Source organism: Cynocephalus volans, chromosome 2, assembly GCF_027409185.1.
Source record: "Cynocephalus volans isolate mCynVol1 chromosome 2, mCynVol1.pri, whole genome shotgun sequence".
Taxonomy (NCBI): Eukaryota; Metazoa; Chordata; class Mammalia; order Dermoptera; family Cynocephalidae; genus Cynocephalus; species Cynocephalus volans.
Genome location: NC_084461.1, coordinates 189,108,172 through 189,122,992, shown reverse-complemented (window position 1 = coordinate 189,122,992; position 14,821 = coordinate 189,108,172). Strand labels below are relative to the sequence as shown.

Genomic DNA, 14,821 nt, shown 5'->3' with positions numbered 1-14,821 from the left:
AAGCTATACTTGTCAAGAGTCAGATAATCTTGAACTCCGCAGGACAGAAAAAGTGAAATTCTTTGGCTCATGCTAAAATTTCTCTATGCAAGAGCACAGAGACAATTGTGGTGGTGGTTGTAAAACTGTGTGCATTTGACAAAATTCATAGAATGGTCCAACTCAATAAACCTGGCTTTAAAAAAAAGAAAAAGAAAAAAACTGCTAATATCAAATGCTGACAAGGATGAGGAACAACTGGAATTTTCACACACACACAAAAAAGGCAAAACCAAAATATACAAATAAAACAATTTGGTATAATGGCATCTAAAAAATACATCCCTGTTGAAAAGAATATTTAGGGGGAAGAATATATCTTAATAATCCTTGGCCAATATCAGAAAAAAGAAAAATTTAAATGGGAAAGTGAAATAAAAGTTGCAGAGAAGAGAGATTTTGTAGTTCATGAGTGGATTTATCCAAGGATAAAATGTCCCAGTAAGCAAGATGTCTGTTAAAATTTAACTGGACTTCCAAGGAGAAGGCTAAACCCACCTTACATTTAGCAAACACTTGGTGTGTTAATACCCCCAAACCATTCAGATTCTAAAAGCAGAGCCACTAGTGATGGAAAGACCAGTTCTCACCTTGCTTCCCGTAGTCCTCCAGGCCTGCAGCCTTGAAATCCACACTGTGAATTTTGCACAGGACTCTGTTCATGGCAGTGTATATGGCTTGCCTCCGGCTGGGCTCTATGCCTGGCAGAGAGGGGTCTTTGTAGGTGAGGCCTGGGCAGTACTCCATCAAATAGAAGGGGGTGCCGATGACCCTGGGAGGTATACAGACAGGGTGTTCTAGGGGTGCAACTCATAATGTGGTGGGCTGTTCATCACAGCACTGCTCTTTCTGTTTCAGTGTACACTCTGAATGCTGGTGAGGAGTTCAGACCCAGAGTACTGGATGTACATAAGTGCAGGGCATTAGAAGAACCCCTCCTCGTCTCTCTCTCTCTCCCTTTCTTTCTCTTTCACACACACACACACACACACACACACACACACACACACACACACACACACACACACACACACACACACACACACACACACACACACACACACACACACACACACACACACACACACACACACACACACACACACACACACACACACACACACACACACCCCCCCCCCCGTCTATACTTCTTACTTCTGGATGTACATAAGTGCAGGGCATTAGAAGAACCCCTCCTCGTCTCTCTCTCTCTCCCTTTCTTTCTCTTTCACACACACACACACACACACACACACACACACACACACACACACACACACACACACACACACACACACACACACACACACACACACACACACACACACACACACACACACACACACACACACACACACACACACACACACACACACACACACACACACACACACACACACACACACACACACACACACACACACACACACACACACACACACACACACACACACACACCCCCCCCGTCTATACTTCTTACTTCTTTGCCAGCATGCCTCTCTTTTTTCCCTTTGGTCCATTTACAAAAGCCATTGGAATAGGTTTAAGTGTTGTCACGTAGAAAGCAGCATGGTTGAAAGAGGAGCTTTAGAGTCATACAGAACCAAGTTTAAATCCCACCTCTGCACTTTACTAGCAGGGTGACCCTGAGAGACTTACTTACTAAACTTCTCTGAGCTTTGGTTTTTTTTAAATCTGTAAACCATACCTACTTCAAAAGGTAGATATAAGAATTAAGGGAGCAAATATATACAGTGTCTGGCATGGTGTCTGGTTCCGATGAGGGTTCAATAAATATCCCTTCTTGTCACTGATGTTATTTTTAGCATTACTGGTGGTATGAATGGCATATATACCACCTACAGTATTAAGATGACCTACTAATATGTCACTAACCCATCTTTTAGTCATTACTAGAAATTAGTTTACTACTCTAAGAAGTTGTCTTGAAAATTCTACCATTATAAATGTTTGTCCTGACTTGAAAAACAGTTGTAAAAGACATGCTTAGGATAACTGGGGAATTTTTGTGTGTGTGTGGTAACTGGCCAGTATGGGGATCCGAACACTTGACAAGGCTGTGCTTTTTTTTATTTTTATTTTTTAATTTTTATTTATTTATTTATTTAATTTATAACTTTTATTTTGTCGATATACATTGTGGTTATTAGGCTGTGCTTTAACCAACTGAGTCAATCAGCAAGCCCAACAGGGGAAATTTGAACATGGGCTAGATATTAAGTAATATCATTAAATTACTGTTAATTACCTTAGGTGTAATAATGTGCCGTGGTTATGAAAGAAAATGTTTTCATTCTTAAAAGATGCAGGCTATCTGCAACTTACTTCAAAAGGTTCAGCCAAAAAAGTTATTTTATATATATATTATCTACATACACATACAATGGTACTTCAAAAAGTTCACAGTAAATAGAATTAAAAGATAATATGAGGGCTGGCTGGTTAGCTCAGTTAGTCAGAGCTCGGTGTTGTAACACCAAGGTCAAGCATTCAGATCTCTATACTGGCCAGCCGCCAGTAAAAAAGAAACAAAAAAGGTGTTTAAAACAGTTTAGAAAGACCATGATAAAAATTAACAAAAATAAGCAACATGGAACCAGATGAATATATATTTTTGGGATATGTAAAAAAAGATATAAAAAGAAAAAAAGATTAAAAAAAGAAAACAAAAACAAGTTTAAAAAAAAAGATATGTTTTTTTTTTTTTTGTCGTTTTTTCGTGACCGGCACTCAGCCAGTGAGTGTACCGGTCATTCCTATATAGGATCCAAACCCGCGGCGGGAGCGTTGCCGCGCTACCAGCGCAGCACTCTACCGAGTGCGCCACGGGCTCGGCCCCAAAAGAAAGATATGTTTTATCAAGGGTTCAGATCCCTATACTGACCAGACACCAAAAAATAAAATAAATAAATAAATAAAAAGATATGTTCTACCAATTCTCACAAAAGCAGGCATGTCTTTATCTTTCAGGATAACTTAAAGATCTGAGAACTTCTGGTCTATAAAGTCTTTTTCCTCTCTCACCCAAATTTAATTTGTCTTTAACAAACTGGAATTAGAGTTAGTATATGAGCTTTTCTCTCCTGTAGCTTGATTACGCAATGGCAAAAAATCTGAACTTTACCTTGTATCTTCACAGAGGTCAAGAACATTGGGGACAGGTACTCCAGTATTTGCAAGGGCTTTCATTATCCTGCCAGAATAAATAAAAATGGGGATAACCGCTGGCTGAACTGATGAAAAAAAATTTTTAAGTTAGTACATGCATCAACTAAGATGGAATTCTAAAAAATATTCAATTGACCCAAAAGTAGATAAGAATGAAAAGCAGATGGGACAAGCAAAAAAGAAATGGTGAAATTATAGACTTAAATCAAACATATTAATAATGACATTAAATTTAATAGATTAAACATTCTAATTAAAAGAGAGAAATTATCAGATTGGTAGGAAAACACTATAAGAGACATGCTTTAAATATTAAAACATAGATAGGTTGAAAATGATAGGATGGAAAAGGAAGTACTATGTAATTGGTAAGCATAAGAAAGCTGGTGTGGTTACTTTAATATCTGATGAAGTAAACTTTAAGACCATATATTACCAGAGACAAATAAGTGGGACATTTCAAAACAATAAAACAGTTAATTCATCAGAAAGATATTACAATGATAAATGCATATGTACCTAACAACAAAGCCTCAAAATACATGAAGTAAAAATGATCACAGTTAAAGATAGAAAAGGACAAATCACAATCATAGTTGAGATTTTAACACCTCTTTCACAGTACTGATAGAACTAGACAAAGATAGATTTATCCAAATATATAGATCTGAACAACACTACCAATCAAGTTGGCCTGATTGGCATTTCTAGAACACTCGCTCAGCAGTTGCAGAATGCTCGTTATTTTCAAGTGCACACAATACATTCACCAAGATTAATCATGTGCTGGTCCATAAAGTAAGTCTTAATAAAAATTCAATAAATATTGAAATATTAGAGTATTTCTCAGACCTCAATGGAATTAAACTAGAAATCATTAATATATGATATCTAGAAAAAAGACAAATATTTGGAAATTATTTCTGTAAGATAGATCCCCATAATTAGAATTATTAGGTCTAAAAGTATGACTATTCTGCAGTTTTTAATAAATGTGTCATATTGTTTATTAGAATAGTTCAAATCTACATTTGGCATTTCATACATAGGTACTGTATTACATTTCATCTTCAAATGTATGTTTTATTTTTTACTACAGTGAAAATTCTGTGCATTCCTGAACTTTTTGAATGTCATTCTAGCACTCTAGAATTCCTCGGTACCTCTGAGAATGGTTAGAGAGAGTTCAAAAGCAGGCTGCAGAGAAAACAGAGTGGTGGTTTTATAATTTCAGGGTCTCTTTTCCACAAATACAGACCTGCTAGTATGTGGACACATATATAAATGCTCAGAAATAACTAAGTGTTCTCCTGTGAGGAACCCCCCTCCAGGCTCCGTGATCGTCAATCAGCAGTCCCTGCAACACTCGGAGAAGTCAGATTCCAAGAACCAAAAAGTAAAGAGGAGAGACAGTAAGCAATAAGAACAAGAAAGGACAGGAGCTGAAATCAGATTTTTCTTACTACTCTCTGCAACTTTTCTTCTGTAGAGTGTAAGTGGAAAGAAGGAAGAAGAGGAAGAGAAAATCTTCTAGCTTTGCCACTCACTCTTCAAGAGATTTGGTTTTTCTTCAACCTTCTATGTTTAAATTTTTCTGTTTGTAAAACACACTATTTTATTGGGGATGGGTTGTAATGCATTTATTCTTCTAAACACTTTATTATAAAAGCAGAGAGATTCGTATAATGAACCCCATGTACCCATCATCCAGCTTCAACAACTATCAACTCATGGCCATGTTATTTTGGCTATAGCTCTAGTAATATATTGATTTTAAGACTAAAGTCCTTAAAAGCTTTAATCTTTTTAAAAATTAATTATTTTTAACTGAAACTAATTGATTATATATATTTATATGATACAGAGTTGACTATCAGTATTTGTGTACAATATGTGATGATCAAATCAGTATTAGCATGTTCATCATTACAAATTGTAATTATTCTTTGCATCCATTACCCGGTTTCTCCCTTAACACCCCCCTCCCCCCGTTTCCCACCTGTAGTAACCATAGGTCTGTTCTCTCCTTCTGAAAGTTCAACGTATTATTGTGGTTGTTCTTTCTCTTTTCTTTCCTTTCCTTCCCTTCGTTTCGTTCCCTCTTTCCTTCTTTCTTTCTCTCTTTCTCCCCCTCTCCCCCCTTCCTCTCTTCTTCCCCCTCTCTCCCTCTCCCCACTTCTTTCCTTTCTTTCTTGTGGTTTTTTGTTCCCTCCTTCCATCCCTCCCTTCCTTCCTTAGCTCCCCACTTATGAGTAAGGACACACGGTATTTCTCCTTCTGTGCAAGGATTTAATCTTTACTAAAAAGTCTTTAATACTAAAGGACAAGACTAAAGAATATCTCACTAATGCCTTTTTTTGCCTAGAAGTTTCAAAAAAATCTAGTCTACAGATATAGGTATAGAAAAGAGAAGACAAGCTTCTAAATAAAAGTAGGTTACATGTTATTATTTGAAATAACGTGGAGATTCATGATTGTGGTTTTAAACATCTTGGGGCACTTTTAAGGAGTGCTGGCTCATCAGCTTAGGGGCTAAGCTCATGTGCTGGGAGGCTCGGTGGGCAAGTGCACCCCTGGGTGCTGAGAATTTACCTGAACTCTCTCTCTACTGCATGGGCAGATGGAAGGAGTGTCCCGGGGGGTTTCTTCCTCAGAACCAGCTGATGATTAGCCAGCCTGATGTAGTAAGTTGGATTTGACTGTCCGTGATCAAACTGAAGGAGTTCCAATGGGCCTGCAAGTTTAGAACCAAAGAAAACTCAAACTAGATATGGAGGACAGATCTGGACAGACATTCTTTCTTTCTAATCAGTTCTGCATTTGGGATGCAGAATATCCTCATTTGGCATGCAGTGCAAAAAAAGCACCTACTCCCTGGTCCCAGGCACACCCCACCAGCCAGGGTCCAGAATCACATGTCACTAAAGTGTGACAAAAGCCACTCACTTTATACCACAATAATTTTCTCACTTTGTATGGGTGTCCAATTTTGTCCTTCTTGCCAACTCCTGCTCCATGAACCAAAACATTTTAGTTCTGTTTATCAACCACAAGCACAGTCATGGCAACCCATCTTGCCAGATGGAATGCTTTAAGCCTGAGGATGAAAAGTGCCCTTGTGCATCCCTTAGCCCAAATTCAGCCAAACCACGCCTGACACTGTCATGACAGCTGAAAGGAGCTATGCAGAGGCCTCCAGCTAGAGCCAGCACTGCTCTCATGAGATGTAATTTCCCACTCCACTAAGCTGAATTCTGTGGCTCCCCCACAGGCTACTGGCTGAGATGAACCTAATTAACCCATGGCTTCATAACAAGACTAAACTCTGGATGTAGATTCGTTTCACTTTGGCAGAAAAGCAGGAAAGCAATGGAGTTAGTCAGCCTCATCAGAAGGGGCCCCTCCGCTTTGTAGAGGCAATACCAAGAATCCAGTTGCTGGAAACATCATAATGAGAAACTCCATAAATAAGTCTTTTCAAGGATCAAGTGGGTGAGGAAAAACTTTATCACCAGGTGAAATTTCTTCAAAAGCTCACAAGGCAGCTGGTTTTTCTGAGGGTAGATGTGAAGAATGAGAGAGGGACCTTTGAAGAGATGGAGACAACTTATCACATTTTAAAACGATGCAACTTTAGGGCCGACCCCGTGGCGCACTCGGGAGAGTGTGGCTCTGGGAGCGCAGCAGTGCTCCCGCCGCGGGTTCGGACCCTATATAGGGATGGCCGGTGTGCTCACTGGCTGAGCGCGGTGCGGCCGGTCACAAAAAGACAAAAATAAATAAATAAATAAAAAATAAAATAAAACGATGCAACTTTCAAGTCACCTTCAAAAAACAGGCTGCCATCTCAAAAAATGATAAACACTCAAATGCCCCTGAGCACATACAGTAGTCCCCAAGTTCCCTTCTTCCTTGACAGCCTTTGCAGGCAACTGCTGCCATACCACCCTCTGAGGTAGAAGAGAGGGATGACAAATACACTTTTGCAAATCTGTAAAAAAGGAGGTTAATGCTTCTTCCCAAGCAAAACTGAAAGCAGCACTCACACCCATGAGGCCCAACAGGTATCTCCCTCACCACTTTGCCTCTGTGTTTCTGGCATATTCCATTAGAGTTTGAAAGTAAGAAACAGACTGAAAGCCTGGCCCTGGAGAGAGAGTTATCAAAATAAAAAATGGGGCCGACCCCGTGGTTCACTTGGGAGAGTGCAGCGCTGGGAGCGCAGCGGCGCTCCCGCCACGGGTTCGGATCCTATATAAGGATGGCCGGTTTGCTCACTGGCTGAGCGCAGTGCGAGCGACACCAAGCCAAGGGTTACAATCCCCTTACCGATCACAAAAAAAAAAAAAAAGAAAGAAAATGTACATACCTGTGGTTTGGATCCCCAGTAAGTCTTTGAGGTATTTCTCCAATGCATCTTTTGCAATTTCCATTGTCTTTCTCACTGGACGAGTGTTTGGAATACCCACTCTCAATGTAAAACCCAGAAGAGATTCTAATTCCTTCACTGCAGTCTCTGGGTCATTAACCTAGTTTCAGAGAGAATACTGAACATGTACCACCAGTCAGCCCTGACCTCTCTGTTCTCCCCCTAGTCTGTTCTACAGGAGGGTAGTTCTTTAGAGGGCAATATCCAAGAAGTCAGTTCTCTGAGGAAGGACTTTGGAGCCAGGATATTCAGCAACTGAGGAAGCAGTAGCACGGAGTTTCCTCTTCCCATTTAATTTCTAACCACACTGCTCTACTTGCACAGAAGGGTGCCAGTTAAGAGTTCACAATACTCTCTCGTGCCAAGAGGGAAGAAGATTGAATGGCAGTGTTTGCTCTGTCCCTATGGGCCCATCAGCTTAAGAATGAAAACAAAATACAGAAAGCTGACCCAAGACTCCCTCTCATGTGGCTCCTCGTGCTTCACAGCCAAGACCTAGGGTGGCCTGTGTGGCCAGTAGCTGCTGGCTCCTCACCTGGAACAGTTTCACTAGGACAGTCTGAATGCCACCTCAATTGTCTTTTTTTTTTTTTTTTTGTCTTTTTTGTGACCGGCACTCAGCCAGTGAGCGCACTGGCCATTCCTATATAGGATCCGAACCCGTGGCGGGAGCGTCGCCGCACTCCCAGCTCCGCACTCTCCGAGTGCGCCACAGGCTCGGCCCTGCCACCTCAATTGTCTTAAGCATGCTATTCACCCTGGGTATCTCTTTTCTCAAACTGCCTTCTTTGTACATGTTTGCCTCGCTTCCCATTGAAAATACAAGCAGCTAGTCCATAGATTTAATAATTAGTAAAAGATAATGACTGTGGAAACGTGAGGGAAACCCACTAAGGAAAGCTACAACTACCTGTAAAAAGGCTGCATAGAAATGCTTGCACCAGTGCCTGGTGCATAGCAGGGGTTCAAAAATAATGACTATTACCTTAATGGTGTGAATACCAAGGCTGGCAGCTGTTTTTAGGTTTGGTCCAAGATCATCCAGAAAGATGGACTCGGAGGGCTGCAGACCAAGCTGCTCCAAGCACAGCTTGTATATCCTAGGGTCTGGCTTACAGATACCTTCCAGGCAGGATTCCACAACCTAAGGGAGGGACAGGAATGAGATGAAGGTCTGTAAAGGTAGAGCTCCCACATGTACAATGGTGTACTTTTTGAAAAGAAGAGCAGAAAGAAGACACTTGAGATTTATTAGAAGTAACTAAAGAGTGTTATGATATAAAATGATGTTGCCTTCTTAAATTGAATGATTTGAAAATACTGGCTTACAACCTGGGGCAAACTCAGGGAACCAAAGTTCTGGCTCAGACACCATGACCTTGTGCAAATAGCGAAGCCACAATGGGCCTCAGTTTCATCATCAGTAAAATGGGAATAATAATAGCCATCTTACTGATGATCTTAGTAGTTGTGGTAAAATATAAATGAAACTTGAGTGAATTCCAGAACAACAAAGCATTTTGCTAATTCACATATTGTGGTTACACAGAGCAGAAGAAAAGCTGTACATTTCAGCTTTATGGAAAGTATTTCACCTTTTTTTTTCCCCAGAGAGAAGGCATTGTTTACTGCTACAAAATAAATATGACCTTAATGTTTATTTTAGAAGTTAAAAAAAAAACCCACCCATACTCAATTTAGACAAATAAATCTCATGGGATGGCTGACACCAAAGAGAACATCAGTGGCAAAAACACTGTCCCTTTCACGCTAAGGTGATCCCGTACCCTGACAGCCTTGCTTCAGCCATGTATCTGATCTGGAACCAGGGGGGCTAATGAGGGTTCAGGAGGACTCTGAAAAAGCTGTCTCAGGGCCGGCCCGTGGCTCACTTGGGAGAGTGTGGTGCTGATAACACCAAGGCCCCGGGTTCTGATCCCATATACGGATGGCCAGTTCGCTCACTGGCTGAGCGTGGTGCTCACAACACCAAGTCAAGGGTTAAGATCCCCTTACCGGTCATCTATGGGGAAAAAAAAAAAAAAAAAAAAAAGCTGTCTCAGTGTCAGGCCATCTCTGATCCAGTGGTGACTCCCGGGAAGTGCTCTTACTATCCCTAGGGCTTAATCTCCTATAAAGTGGGCCCAAGGTGGCCATATATGCCTATAACCAATACCCTCTGGTCTGCCCTAAGAATAGAACTAAATCCCTGACTCACTGCTGGAATGACTCAAGCTCTCCAAGGCTAAGGACAAACCTGAGAACTCCTCCTTTCACTCCATACTTGCATGCTGGGTTGAGTGAGAACTGCCCTTTCAGGTAAATAAATGTCCTGAATAAATTGGACCTCTCTACTTACTCTTCCTTATCTCCTAAGGATGTGAATGAGCTAAGAGTGGACAAAGAAACTCCCCCTAAAGAAAATACCAGGGCTGGTTGGTTAGCTCAGTTGGTTAGAGTGTGGTATTATTATTATTATTATTTATTTATTTTTTTAAAAAAGACCGGTAAGGGGATTTTAATCCTTGACTTGGTGTTGTCAGCACCACACTATCCCGAGTGAGCCACAGGCCGGCCCTAGAGTGTGGTATTATAACAAGGTCAAGGGTTCAGATCCCCATACAGGCCAGCCATTAAAAAAAAAGAAAGAAAAAGAAAGAAAACACCAACAGAGGGCAGCAGAGAAGCAGGGTGTTTCAGACACCAACAATGCACCCCAATGAGGAAAGCAGCACAGCTGTACCAGTTAAGACAAGAGATAAGAGGGGAAGGGAACTTGAGGGAAGGGGGCGAAGTTCCAGACAGCAGACAGTTCCTCTCACTAGGTGAAATGTGTCTTGGGGAAGTGAAAAAAGTTCTTAAGATTTGTTTGATAAGCCCTTCTCTTTCTGTTCTATTTTGCACGTGATGGCACGAACCTGTTCCAGGTTTTCATTCCTTCTTGGCAAACCAGGAACCATGGGAACAAGGTCAGTGTCCAAATGTTGATTAGATAAAAATGGTTTTACTTTATCAAAGATCTGTTACAGGAGGATGGAGGGGAAGCCTCCTTCTCAAGATAAGCATGATGGAGGCCATGTGACAGGAGAAAATCATGGCCAGAATCTGAAATCCCTCACTGAATCTGAGGTTCTCACCCCAACTGCAGAATCATCTGTGGAGCTTTTCATAAATATACATGCCCAGGTCCCAGCCAGATACACTCAATGAAAACCGCCAGGGAAAGGGACCTGGCATCTTTATCAGCACCGCACTCTCCCGAGTGAGCCACGGGCCGGCCCGACCTGGCATCTTTAAAAACTCCCTTGTCATGCTGATATGTGGGCAGAGTTGAAAACCATTATTTAATTTATTTTTTTGGCAGCTAGCCAGTATAAGGATCAAACTCTGGACACTGGTGTTATCAGCACCACACTCTAACCAACTGAGCTAACCAGCCAGCCCGAAAACCTTTACTTCAATCTCACTGGTCAAATTAAGGGCACAAATATACATAGTAACTAACAGGACTAAGGGGAGGGAACATGCCACTTTCTGGAGTCAAACCGAAGTACCTCTTCCAAGCATGGAAAGAAATAGAAAGGGGCTCTGTTAATAAAATGTACAATATTCAAGGGCTGGCCCATTTGCTCCCTTGGGAGAGCGTGCTGACAACACCAAGTCAAGGGTTAATATCCCCTTACCGGCCATCTTTAAAAAAAAAAAAAGTACAATATTCAAGTTAGAGAAATTTCCCCCAACGTGTTCCAGAGGATACCTGACTCTCACTATATTTGGTGAGATGTTTCTCATTTGTACTGACTCAGGCTATCCATGGAGAAATAGGCCAGAGGGAAGGGTCCTTCAGATCTATCACAACTCACGAAAGCTCTCGAAGCCCTAATGCCAATCTAGGCTGCCTCTAAAGGGAATTATCACTGCTGTTGGTTATAAGAAATAAACATTTTAAAAGTACCCAAATATAGCCAAGCATGTTAACACTATATCATAAGCATTAAAGGTTGGGATATACACATGGAGCAATCGTGTACAATTTAGTAGGGACGTAAATAGAGCCAGGGAAGGGAGTAAGTTTTATTGGACAGTGCTAGTCCAGGAATTAATGTCACAGAAACAAAGGGCAACACAATTGTCTTAGAAAACCCATTATGACATGAGCTGTGATGGAGATTCTTGTGTTATGTGAAGACAAATGTTCGAATTCAGAATGTAAGGGAGTTTCTAAAGCTTAGGTTTCAACCAGTTATCAAATCCCATAAATGTTGGACCTTGCTAAGGGCACAGTGATATTTTATTGTTTGTTCAGTTTTTTTTTTTTTGGCAGCTGGCCAGTATGGGGATCTGAGCCCTTGACCTTAGTGTTATGATACCATGCTCTAAACACAGTGATATTTCAAAAGGCCTGTTTTTAACTGATTACATCTAAACCTAACTTAGTCAAGTGTCTGAATAAAAAAACCCATTCGTTCAGGACCTGCTAAAGGGCAGCACTTATTTTTGCATCCTGAAGCTAGGACAAAGACCCTGTTTCGATTGTTTTGGATCACTTCAAGCTTACCACATCAAACTGCTTCCGGTCCAAGGGGAAAAAGCTTTTCCCACTGGGAAGACAAAAATTATTGCTCAAGACTGCAGTCTGAAGGCCTTTTGCCCGAATTTGAGTTATGGCCTCAGTCATTACTGGGAACTGCTTTGCAACTCGGTCACTGGTCAGCAGGGAGAAAAATGAGTCCACAGGCACGGAGGTCTTTGACTAAGAATGGGGGAGAGGAGAAGAGCAATCATTAAGAGTAAGAACCACTCAGGACTAACAGAAAAAAATCCTCATTCTTGGCCTCCTCCTGCTATCTGGTTGTAAGAGCCAGGCCACTGGCTTGCTGCCTAAAGGGACTGTCTCCCTCAGTCCCTGTGCTAAACTCTGCATAGAAGGTTTTAAGGAGCAACTCTGAAGTAGAGTTACAATGATTAGGAACTGGAGCTATTTATGTCAATATTGCAATCAAATGAGTTCCTTATTCCACTCATGTATTGCCAATTGAAAAAAAAAATTCAGAACATCAGAAGAGAATACATTAAACTCTAAAAGTGTATTAAGAAGATGTAATTTAATTTCTAATGATCCAGAAGGCATTTAATGATTTTATATTGCTTCAGCATCACCATCACAAACTTAGTTTCTGATAAATTTTTTTGTTTTTAAATTTAATCTGTGTGGGTTTTGAAAGCTCTTTTTTTTTTATCACGTTTCAAAATCTGCAAAGGCAGGTCTGCCATTTTATATATACATATATACACACACACATATTGTATAACAGCTTTATTGAAATATATAATTCACATACCATACCATTCACCTATTTGAAGTGTATAATTCAATGGCGTTTAATGTATTCACAAAGTTTAGCAACCATCACCACAATTAATTTTAGGACATTTTCACTACCCTACAGAGAAATCCATATCAATTAGCAGTCACTGCCCATTTCCTCCCAACACCTCTAGTCCTACAAAATTATTAATCTACTTTCTGCCTCTGTAGATTTGCCAATTCTGGACATTTCATATAAATGGAATCATATAATATGTGGTCTTTTTTGACAGGCTTCTTTCACTTAGCATAATGCTCTCAAGGTTTCCTACTTTTTATTTATATATGCATATTTTTAAATTGTGGAAAATATACATAACATAATTTGCCATTTTAACCATTTTTAATGTACAGTTCAATGACATTAAGTACAGCTATATTGTTGTACAACTGTCCATCCACAGAACTTTTCTTACTATTATATTTTCAATTATATTTTAGTAGAGCTATTGCAAAGGTTAATATAAAGAGTTTAGAACAATGCATAGTATAGAGAAAATGCTCAATAAAGTATTATTATTGCTTTAAAAAAGCTTTTTGATCAAAGCCATTATGCAGATGGCTTCTGTTTCAATATCTGCTGATGGGTTTAGCAAAGAATATTTTTATCTATTCATATATGAAGTTAAAGCTGAGTATCTAGGGATGGAAGAAACAACTTAAAAACATATAATGGGTTATTAGTTTTTCACTTTATTTTCAGTTTAACCATCTATGGATGAATGTAACAACCACTACTCAAGGCAAAAAGAATAAAATGGAAATGCAGGTATGTTCACCACTCACTATTTCAGAGCAAAGTCTCCCAAATTCTTTTAAGAAATCCTCTGTTGTTATCTCTCCTCTTATAAATCTCATCCAGGGCCCATTTTCACCAGCTTCGATGAAGGCCTTCAATATAGTTCCAGAAGGGATATGATTCTGTAACTCCCACTCTACGGGAAGTAAAATATGCAAAAGGGAAATACATTGACAAATGGCTAGGGTTTGGGGAGCTCAGAGGAATTACCATACCAGCTCCTATGGTATCACTGTGGTGCCAAAGTGGATGCTATCAGGAATTCGGAGAAAATCACAAAATGCAAAATCTCAATCTTAGACCACCTCCAAAGGAACAGCGATAGTAATTTGTATGAAGGAGCGCACACTGTTGTTAAACATCAGGTTCTTAACGCTTGCTTGAGATAACTCTGGACACTGCATGAGTTTTCTTCCTTGGTCTCTCATTAGCTGGACCATATATATTAGGTCACTTACACGGTGCTGGCACATACTAAAGAAGTATATGAAGGAATATGCCAGATTCTTTTTTTTTTTTTTAAAGATGACTGGTAAGGGATCTTAACCCTTGACTTGTTGTCAGAACCATGCTCACCCAGTGAGCTAACCAATCATCTCTATATGGGATCTGAACCTGTGGCCTTGGTGTTATTAGCACCACACTCTCCCGAGTGAGCCACAGGCCGGCCCCAGAATACGCCAGATTCTGACAGCACCCCAAAACAAGCCCTTCATTTTGGAAGTGATAGTAATTCTTTGTGGCACTGTAGCTGGTATACTGAAACATTCACTTGGGAGATCTGTCTTTGTAGACTAAAGAACATTTCTATCCACGAAGAGCTAAGGCAGTAGATGAATCAGCATTTGTATAATACTAGGAACATTTGGACAAGGGTTGTTTTTTCTTGTACAAGCTTATTCTTTCTTTCTGCAGTACAGCTACCAAGGGCAAATATAATTCATAATTATATATCTAAGACATAATCCATTTTAGACATTTAGACATTTTTTTGTCT

General features: G+C 40.2%; 1 protein-coding gene across 7 annotated transcripts in view; it reads right to left on the bottom strand.

Moving 5' to 3' along the window:
* The window catches only part of ACAD10 (acyl-CoA dehydrogenase family member 10), a 48,699-nt gene that overhangs the window by 24,180 nt on the left and 9,698 nt on the right, over window positions 1-14,821 (bottom strand). For 5 of the 7 annotated variants that reach the window (XR_010022613.1, XM_063085814.1, XM_063085813.1 and 2 more), the window contains 7 exons: window positions 13,812-13,960; window positions 12,216-12,410; window positions 8,643-8,801; window positions 7,598-7,757; window positions 5,821-5,962; window positions 3,185-3,253; window positions 630-811 (listed from right to left, as the gene is read on the bottom strand). Coding sequence is in view for 6 of the 7 variants with exons in the window: in XM_063085814.1 (XP_062941884.1) it covers window positions 630-811; window positions 3,185-3,253; window positions 5,821-5,962; window positions 7,598-7,757; window positions 8,643-8,801; window positions 12,216-12,410; window positions 13,812-13,960 (1,056 nt within the window). In the remaining variant the exon portion in view is untranslated. The remainder of the gene's footprint in view (window positions 1-629; window positions 812-3,184; window positions 3,254-5,820; window positions 5,963-7,597; window positions 7,758-8,642; window positions 8,802-12,215; window positions 12,411-13,811; window positions 13,961-14,821) is intronic. The other 2 variants (XM_063085817.1, XM_063085818.1) reach the window with 1 other exon arrangement.